At 42.7% G+C, this 10,535-nt stretch overlaps 1 protein-coding gene across 1 annotated transcript in view; it reads left to right on the forward strand.

The window, feature by feature from the left end:
- TCTA (T cell leukemia translocation altered) overlaps window positions 1–6,765 on the forward strand; it is a 36,941-nt gene extending 30,176 nt beyond the window's left edge. The window contains exon 3 of the mRNA XM_030205995.1: window positions 5,829–6,765. Coding sequence (XP_030061855.1) covers window positions 5,829–5,871 — 43 coding nt within the window. The 3' untranslated portion in view covers window positions 5,872–6,765. The remainder of the gene's footprint in view (window positions 1–5,828) is intronic.
- Window positions 6,766–10,535: the final 3,770 nt, after the last annotated feature.

Here is a 10,535-nt window from a genome sequence, read left to right on the forward strand (position 1 = left end):
CGCCCATCTCTCCTCGGCCGATAAGCACGCCCCAGTTCCACCTTCACCACGCCTCCGACCCGCCCCCGTCAACTTTGTACGCTTCCGCGATGGAGTGCAGTTGAAAACGTCCAAAATCGGCTTTCGATTATACCGATTTATTCGTTTTTGTGAGATAAACGTCTATCTCCCGATTTGGGTCGAAATCTAGGCGCTTTTCTCTTTCAATTATAAGGTGGATAGTATATTATATGATTTATTTAGTGTTTTCTTCTTAGATGGTAATGAAATGTATTTAAAACTCTGTAAGAGCACTCCTTGCTTGTTACCCTAATTACAATAACTATAAATGAAGAGTTGTCCTAGGGTGGGCGGGAAGACTAAACTAGATCCTGCAGTGCCTGTTAGATTCTCTCTGTTAATGCTGTGGTACAAAGATTTTAAAACTAAGTGGAAAAGACTATGGAGATTAGATAAAATTTGCTTTTTATATTTTTATTTTGCCTATCACTAACCTACAATTCCTCCTTTAAACCCCAATCTTTAAGTTCCCAAAGCACAAAGCAAAATAGTGTTCACTTACCAGAGAAATGTCCTTTTGGAACTTCTCAGAACCTGGGTGGGAGGAGAAGCTGGATGGAAGTGGGGAGAGAGGGCGGGCAGAGGCTGGATTGGGGAGCGAAAGAGGCTGGAAGGAAAGGGGGACAAGAAGGAGGGCATGTGTGGGAATGAGGTGTCAGCTGAAGCATGCCATCGATTTGCTCACTGCACAAGCAGCATGGAACTCAGGCCTCAGGCAGTGGACCTCTTCAGCTGGTAGGACTTGCACATCCCCACCAGCAAAGGTATGACTCCAACACAGGGGAGGGGAGACCTGAGAGGAAATGTGTAGCCTAGGGGCACCATGACCTGAGAAAGTTTGGGAACTACTAGGCTAGCATATTGTGGTGCCATCCTAGTGCCCCAGCAGTACCCATGATTTGCAGATAGAAATCATTGTTAAAGCGGAAATAGTTGTGAGTTTGGACTCTTCAGCTTGAAAAACAGATGGCTGAGGGAGAATATGATAGTCTGCAAAATATTGAGTGGTATAGAACATGTAAATGCAAATCGTTTTTTTTTACTTTTTCAAAAAGTACAGTGTCTGGGGGACACTCAAGGAAGTTACATGGTACTACTTTTAAAATGGTATAGCAAAGAGAGGGAACGAAGTACAAGCAAAAGTCCAAACAAAGAAAACAGCACCAAGGGCCTTAAAAAGAGGGACACAGTTCTTTAATTGACTGTTTTTTTTTATCAAAGTTTATAATTAAAGAACTGTGTCCTTCTTTTAAGGCCCTTGGTGCTGTTTTCTTTGTTTTTACTACTTTTAAAACAAACAGAAGGAAATATTTTTTCACTCAACGAGTAGTTAAGCTCTGGAACTTGTTGCCAGAGGATGTGGTATTAGCGGTTAGTGTATCTCAGGTTAAAAAAGGTTTGGTCGAGTTCCTGAGGGAAAAGTCCACAGTCTGCTATTGAGATAGATATGGGGAAATCCACTGCTTGTCCCTGGGATCAGTAGCATGAATCGTGCTACTATTTGCAATTCTGTCAGGTACTTGTGACCTGAACTGGCCACTGTTGAAAGCAGGATACTGGGCTAGATGGACCATTGGTCTGACCAAGTATGGCTATAAATACAGAGCACATAGATTTTAAAGATTACAAATTATCACTGTCAACAGCTGAACAATTTGTAAATAGGTATTACAAACATTGTTTGAAATCTCTGTATGCAAATGCCTGAAGCCTAAGAAATAAGATGGGAGAGTTAAAATATATTGCAATTAATTAAAAGATAGATGTAATAGCTATCTCTGAGACCTGGTGGAAGGAAGATAACCAATGGGACATTGTCATACTAGGGTAGAAATTATATCACAGGGATAAAGTGGACCGAATTGGTAGAGGGGTAGCATTAGAGCAAGAGGGCTTTAAGTCAACTACTACTACAACTACTTAGCATTTCTATAGCACTACTAGACATATCTTTGGAATCCCTATGTAACATCAGGGCATGCTAGGGAGGTAAAGATCCGTGATGAAATCAAGGACTGCTTTATGGTGCTGCTGGTTCAGAAACCAATGTGAGGAGAAATATCTCAAGACCTAGTCCTTAGTGGAGCGCATGATGTGGTGCAGGAGGTAAGGTGCTGGGACTATGATAAGAGTGATCATAACACGATCAGATTTGATATAATCACTGGAGTAAGTACACACAGGGAATCCAATATGTTAGCATTTAACTTTCAAAAAGGAGACTGGTTAAAAAAAAAAAAAAAAACCTTAGGAGGAGCAGATGCAGAGGTGAAAAATATACATTAGGCATGGATGTTATTGAAAAATACCATCCTGGACCAGATATATTTCATGTATTAAAAATGGAGGAAGGAAGGCCAATCGACAGCCAGCATGGTTAAAATATGAGGCGAAAGAAGCTATTAGAGCTAAAAGAAAATCCTTCAGAAAATGAAGGAGGATCCTACTGAAAATAACAGCCTAAGGAATGGCAAGTGAAAGTGCTGATAAGGATGGCAAAGAGAGACTTTGAAAAGAAGATTGTGTTGGAGGTAAAAACACATAGTAAAAACTTTTTTAGGTATATTAGAAGCAAGAAGCCAGTAAAAGATGCAAGATGACCCACGGTAAAAGGGACATTCAGGGAAGACAAAGGCCATAGTGGAGAGATTAAATGCATTCTGTGCTTCTGTCTTCACTGAGGAAGATGTGGGATACCAGTGCCAGAAATAGTGTTTAGTGCTGATGAGTCAGAGAAACTGAAACAAATCTCTATAAACCTGGAAGATGTAATGGGGCAATTTAACAAATTGAACATTATCAAATCTTCTGGACCGGATGGTATACAGAGTACTGATAGAACTGAAAAATGAACTTGCAGAGCTTTTTTTTTTTTTTTTGGTTACATTTGTACCCCGTGCTTTCCCACTCATGGCAGGCTCAGTGCAGCAGGCAATGGAGGGTTAAGTGACTTGCCCAGAGTCACAAGGAGCTGCCTGTGCCGGGAGTCGAACTCAGTTCCTCAGGACCAAAGTCCACCACCCTAACCACTAGGCCACTCCTCCGCTTGCAGAGCTATTGTTAGTAATATGTAATTTATCTTTAAAATCAAGCATGGTACCAGAATATTGGAGGGTGGCCAATGTAACGCCAATTTTTTTAAAGGGTTCCAGAGGTGATCTGGGAAATTAAAGACCAGTGAGTCTCGGTGCTAGGCAAAATTGTAGAAACTATTATAAAGAACAAAATTATATAGAGCATACACAAAGGGATGGATTAATGACATAAAGCCAACTTTCCTACTTTCTTACTCATCTGCATGTTACAACTTTGCCTTACCCTTCACTACCAATTATAATGTTCTAGTACATATTGTGTTGTCATTGCAAGTAGTATACCATGCCATACGTTGTATTGTTCGAATATTTTTACTGCTGTAATTGCCTATTGCTCATGTTTGATCTATTCTTACTGTACACCGCCTTGAGTGAATTCCTTCAAAAAGGTGGTAAATAAATCCTAATAAATAAATAAACATGGATTTAGTTAAGGGAAATCTTCCTCACCAATCATTTCTTTGAAGAGGAAAATAAACGTGGATAAAGGTGAGCCGGTTGATGTGTTTCTGGATTTTCAAAAGTCATTTGACAAATTACCTTATGAATGACTCCTGAGGAAATTAAAAAGTAATGGGATAGGAGGTAATGTCCTATTTTGTATTAAGAACTGGTTAAAAAATAGAAAAGAGAGAGTAGGGTGAAATGGTCAGCATTCTCAATGGAGAAGGGTAAAAGTGACATAGATGATGTCAAAGACCCAAGGCATTCCCCCTCTTCTTTGTAGAGGGGCCAGTGCCAGAGAACCCCAGACTTTGACAAAAGGGGGAGGTGGGCTGAAAGCATCAAGAAAAGGAGTCAATAGTTAAGGAATGGAATGTGCTTTCATGGCAACCCCTGATGAGGGAAGTGGTGGTAGCGCACATAAAAGCGAAACTTTAATCTTCCTGTCTAACAGTGTAGTGTAGGCAGAGGCAATGACCTTCCATTGAGTCACCATCTGGGAGGAGTATCCTGAAAACACAGCACTTTTTTACCATTGTAGATCAGAGTCTTACCTGCCTGCCTAGCCTGTAACAGTGCTTGTTCAATATTTTGAGTATTATCACACAAGGATTAGACCCAGTCCAGGTGGGGCCCACTCAGTGTGTCCTTTCCACCTGAAATAGATCCATCTGTTTTCCAATTTGCAGGGATTATGGCAGTGACATAGCTACAGGTGGGCACAAGGCCACCCATTCCTGGCTCAGGCCCACCCTGTCTGGCCTACCAAAAATGTTCACTGGCAGTCATCTCTCTTCCAGCCCTGGATCTCGCACCCCCCCCCCCCCCCCCACACACACACACACAATCCAATCTACCTCAACATCTTTGCTGGTACAGCAGTGACTCACATCCACTGCCTGTATCAGCCCCACAGGCTTCCCTCTGCTGTGTCCCACATTTGCTGACATTGCTTCCTGTTTCTTCTCTGGTTGGATGCAGCAGAGGAGAATCCTGCAGGGCCAGCAAAGACATCGGATGTACATCACTGCTCTGCCAGCGAAGATGCTGAGGTAGACCAAGGGAGGCGGTTGGGAGTTGCTGGGTCACAGGTGGGGGGCAAATGCTGGATGCAGGGGTGGAGGAGAGGGAAAGAGATGCAGGACAAAGGGGAGGGGAAGGAAGTTTTGAAAGGCCCATCCATTTTAACTGTGGGCCCACCCAAAATGATAGGTCTGGCTGGATTACGGCAACCATGTTTCCAGACAGCCAGCTAACATTTTGTGTGTTGAATTTTGCTTCTACCTTTGACTACTCATTTATCAAAGGCCTGGGGTAAAAGTTCCTGATTGTTCTATAACAGGGTTGGACAGCTCAGGTCCTAGATTTCTGTGGTGGTGATCACTGGGAGGGCAGAACAAAATGGTAGAGATCATCAGAAGTAATCAATGGTGTTAAACAGGATTTATTAGATGTGTGAACAGCAGTCGAGGTTGTGGAAGAAATATTTTGGCGATTGGCAAGCGTTTTCTCCTTAACATTTCTTGAAGGACACAGTAGGCTTTGAACTTACGAGGTTATCAAGGTGTTTCTTAGCATACTGTGATATGTATGCAGACTCCTGAGACAGACATTACAAGTCGAAACACGGCCCGTGTCGATTCGTTTTAGAAAGCATCTAATAAATCCAGCTTAACACCATTGATTGTTTCTGGTCATCTCTACTGTTTTGTTTTGTGGATATTGGTTCTTCTTTTGTTTTTGACAGCTCACTGGGAGGGTCCAGGCAACAGAAGTAGGTAGTTGCTATCACTGAGTCCCTATTGCTAGGCAAAGTGGATGATTTGGGGTGAAGGGATATAAGTGGGATGGATGGAAGATTGGCTGGAAATAAAAGGAGTCTAACTAACAATAGGGAGTACTTGAAAATAGGAAGGAAATGGTGGTTATGGAGGGAGCTCTTGAAAGTAGAGTCAGAAAGGAGAAAGAAAGTAGAAACGGGGAAGGAGAGGAGGCGACAAATGCTTGGAAGTAGGGCAGGGTCACTGGAGGGAAAGTACCTGGAGATGGACTGGGAGAGGAAAATAAAAAATTGTAAACCATCAAAACAAAACCTAATATAAACAACAAATTCCTCCCTCTGCCTCACCAAGGTGGTTCTCATCTTATAAATGGCCATGGTGTACAGGAAAGTGTTTTGCTGTAGAGGCCTTATGTTTACATTGCTTCTCTTTTCTTACACTTTTCCAGGGAAAGTTCAAGCACTGAATCCTTGAAAACCCATCGAGAGTGAACTGGCATCCCCCAGCTGGAGAGTGTTCCATGCATTGCTGCACCTGTGACCCCCAGTTACTGTGATTTTTCACACAAGGGCTGAAGAACCCTGCAGCAGAGAAGCCATAGTCTGTATGCAGGGAGCATCTAGCCATTAAATGAATGTACTGCACTATGTGTACTTTGTAGAAAGGGGCCAGGCTCCCTCTTACTGCTTCCACTTGGGAACAAGCTAGAATCAATGGGTCAGAAGAGATCTTGTTCCATCCTTTTCAGTAGGACTTGTGTGGCTTTTAGCATTTGGACCTCTATATGATTGGAGTAGAATGAATTGCTTGCTTATTTATTCTCAACTATAGGGGCTTAAGATTGAGTATTCTAATTAAGAATTAGCCAGGATTCATCAGCCAATCAGAATGCTGTTTCCCGGTGAGTGGCCACATAAATATGCATGTGCCTGGCATTGAAAAACTGGTTTAACTGTGGAATGGTGCTGGGGTAGGAATTTCTATCAAGCCTCATCGCCTTCCCCCTTCAGGGCTCTGTTTCCGTCTTAGCTGAGCTGTTTGGGACAGTCGAATAATGTACCTTCATAAGGGTGAATGACAGTAAAGGTAATATTGTGCTTATTAACTGAACCTTTATTTCCATGTTCTGGCTCGCATTTCATATGCATGCTTAAATTATCCAAACTAGTAAAATATACATATTTAAAGTTATTTTCTCAAAACCCTGTGCTATGTATCTTCTTTTTTTCTCCTGTCTGTACTAAGAGTGAAAATTTGGGGCTATAACACAAAATCTCCTGCTTGTTTCTTATAGGAATGCTGCAGTCCACATTCTCTGACATTGCAGGCTTTTCTAGGTTGTGAATTAAAGGGGGTGTTCCATTAAATTAATACTCCTGAAAATATATTAGTTTGGAATATCTTTGTACATTATAATGCATTCAATAATATTTCGAATTATAAGTTAACAAATTGAGTTTATAGAAAGCTATTGTACAGCTGGTATACACTCCATGGGTATAACTATGGGTTTTTTATTCTGCTTTTAACTCCTAACCCTTACTCACTTGTTCAGTACCCTTATTTTATCATCCCCACCTTAGTAATTCTATTTTCCTCTTATTTGTTCTGTTTGTCCTAATTAAATTGTAAGCTCTGTCGAGCAGGGACTATCTCTTCATGTTCAAGTGTACAGCACTGCGTACATCTAGTAGTGCTATAGAAATGATAAGTAGTAGTAGTAGCTATAGCTGCCAGTTAACTGCTGCATTCATCCCTAGTTCCCAGGGTACCTGTCAGTTTTTGTTGTTCCCATCCATGACTCCCACTACAGCCCTGACTGTTGGCCTCTGCATCAAAGTGATGTTTCCTTTGGGTGCTGTGACCAGCAAAGCCAGTCAAGGCTAAGGGACAGGGGGATAAAGAGAGTTGGCATGTGGTGGCAACCCAGTGGACCCTCAAGTTTTCCAGAAAGTGCAGAAAATAAAGCTTCACAGTGCTACCGGGGGAAGACAAAGGGGAAGCAAACCCTAGTGGTTTACTTTAACAGAGAGAGCCTAAGGAAGAAGCGAGAGGTAGTTCTAGATCTTTCTTCTAGAAGTGAGAAGGTGGCCTCATTAACTCTCAAGACAACTGTAGCAAGGGAGCATGGCTGCCAGCCTCTATAAGGGAGTGATCTGTATATTAGACACTTGCAAACAGGGAGACGTGACCACAGTGTACGAATACTTAGGGCCAGATGCTCTAACGTTAACGAGCCATTAACGAGCAAGTAGTAAACTCTGGCATGCACTAAATACTTTTTTCCGACGACGGTAGTAGCTAATGAAAATGGAATGCAGATGAGCAAATTGTGTAGAAACCCCTATGTGATGAGATGCACTAACCTTTTCCGATTGCCTTAATGCTGAAAAACGGTGGAAAATCCAGCAGGAGGTCTGTACCTCTTGTTGGGGCTGCGCGGGATTGGAAATCTTCATAAAATGTATTAAAAAAATGGGGGGGGGGGGGGGGGGGGAACAGCCAAGTGCTCGTCATGGACGGCCATTATGGGAGAGCTACACCTGAAAAACAGCCCAAGTGCTCATCAGGAGCGTCCTTTATGCACATTCTTCACTATATATTAAAAAAAAAAAAAAGAAATCAAACAGGCTTCAATGCTGCAGGCTCTTTTTTGGACCCCGGAATAATAAAAATGTCTTTTTTGGCCGTGCTTCACTCAGCTGAGAGACCTGGAAGTCTCTGAGCCAATCACAGCGCGTTTAGCTCGGCTAAACGCGTTGTGATTGGCTCAGGGACTTCCAGGTCTCAGCTGAGTGAAGCACTGCCAAAAAAGACTGTTTTATTATTAAGGGGGCCAAAATGGATGTTTTTTTTTTTGGATGGGCACCCATTTTGGCCTGAGGAAAGGGGAAGTAGGAGGAGTAGGCTCTTGATCAACACTAGTAGGCGACGTAGGTTAGGAACAATCTCTTTATTTAAATATACACTCGACTCAACACAGCCGTGTTTTGGCGCTACAGACGCTTTCTTCAGGAGTCTTGTGATATATAAATATACGAATATTAAGCTCAAAGAGAATGAAAGCAAGGCTTCTGCTACAATTGTAATCCACTGCCGATGCAGGAAAAAAAGCTCAGCGTATTCAATTGCACTTCTGTGAAGTCAAAATTTGTGTACCTCCACCCTCGTGGTGGTTTGGCTTGCACCCATTTTGGCCGCCTTTCCCCCCTTGCAATAATAAAAACGTCTTTTTTGGCAGTGCTTCAGTCAGCTGAGAGACCAGGAAGTCTCTGAGCCAACCACAGCACGTTTAGCTCGGCTGAACGCGTTGTGATTGGCTCAGGGACTTCCAGGTCTCAGCTGCGTGAAGCACTGCCAAAAAAGACGTTTTTATTATTGCAAGGGGGGGAAGGTGGCCAAAATGGGTGCCCATCCAAAAAAAACGTCTATTTTTGGCCCCCTTATGTTTCAACGTTTTTATTGATGAACCTTCAGAATAATAAACACATTCCACCTTTTGAATGTACAAAAACTCAGTCATAATTAAGTAAGCATCTCTCTATATAAAATGCACCTCCAACGTTCTGAAGCCTCCACAAGTCCCAACGTCCTAAATGCATGGTGGTGAAACCCGGAATTTGCCCATGAGTGCTGGCCCCGCCCCCGGGGGGGGGGGTCAAACATCATGACGTCGAGGGCGGACTAATGACACTCAACCAATCGCATCGCGAACCCGTTACTAAGCGACAGAATGTGACATAAGACACATCGCGGAACAATGAAAACCAGCAGCACACAGTTGCTACGCGACGTCAACAGCAACGCTAAAAGGACCATATAGATCTTTGCTCTCCACACAAACAACGGACACGGAGGGCATAGGAGGGAAGGAAAAAAACCAGCAGATACACACACACTCTCACTCTTAACTAGCTATAATGAGCAAATGACCTGCTACTATCACAGGGACTGCTAGCACCTCTCTCTCTCTCTCACACGGGACACAGAGGGGATGGAAGACAAGGAACGAATCGTTGGGTATGGAGGGGGCGGCAGGGGAGATAAGGCAAGAACTGCCTCAAATGTTTGTGCTGTGCTATGTACAATTATAATGCTGTCACTTCATTTTGACCCTACCCTTTCACACTCTCTTTCACACAGACGCACGCACACACACACTTACACTGTCTCTATCTCACATACACACGCACCCACACACATATGCACACTCTCTCACACAGACACGCCTCAAATGGTTCAGCTGGCCTATGTAAAATTTCACTGCTGTCTCTTCATTTTCACCCTACCTGTGCACACTCTCTTTCACACAGAGACACACACATACACACACTTTCTCTGTGTCACACACACACAGACACACATACATACATATACACACTCTCACTCTCTCGATAGCCTTGCTAGCGCCCGTTTCATTTCTTTATGAAACGGGCCTTTTTTTTACTAGTCTAAGATAATTTGCTGTCTTTTCATCAAGCTTTTGTTGTTTTATCCCCCTCCCATTCCTTCCCTCTATTGTCTTTAATCCACTGTTATTGCATTACAAATTTACATAGCTCAGATTCCAAAGCAGCAACGTACCATGTTATAACATTTCAACTATTTAACTATTCATTGTCCAATACATTTTTGTTTTGAACTTTCCTCCCCTCCCCCCCCATCCAATACAATTGTTAAAAGTTACACATACTACTAATCTGCAATATATCCATCAGACCTCATGTGAATCCAAAACCGTTATCATTGAAAACAGTAATAATAATAACCTCAAAACCTTCATTGTTACCTCTCCCCCTCCCCCCTTCACCATGAAACTCAACCATCCTGCAGTGATGTCCGACACATTGATTCTGCCTCGTGCTTTCTTATCATACTCATTCCATGCATACCGACTAACCCAAAGTATTCAAAATTTGACTCCGCGCTCGTGGGGATATTTTGTGTATATACGCTCCCCATATTTTTATAAACCGCTGTCTCCTCTTCGGTGTGTTGCGAGCATCCTGCAGTTCCCATAACATAAGCTCATGGAGCCTATTTCTCCAATACCAATATGAGGGGCCCTGATCTGCTGTCCAGTGATTAAGAATACATTTTCCCCCAAAATACAGAGTTTGCTAAGGAACATCTTTTCTTCTAAAGTTCCTTTATT

This window comes from Microcaecilia unicolor, chromosome 6 (assembly GCF_901765095.1).
Source record: "Microcaecilia unicolor chromosome 6, aMicUni1.1, whole genome shotgun sequence".
Classification (NCBI taxonomy): Eukaryota; Metazoa; Chordata; class Amphibia; order Gymnophiona; family Siphonopidae; genus Microcaecilia; species Microcaecilia unicolor.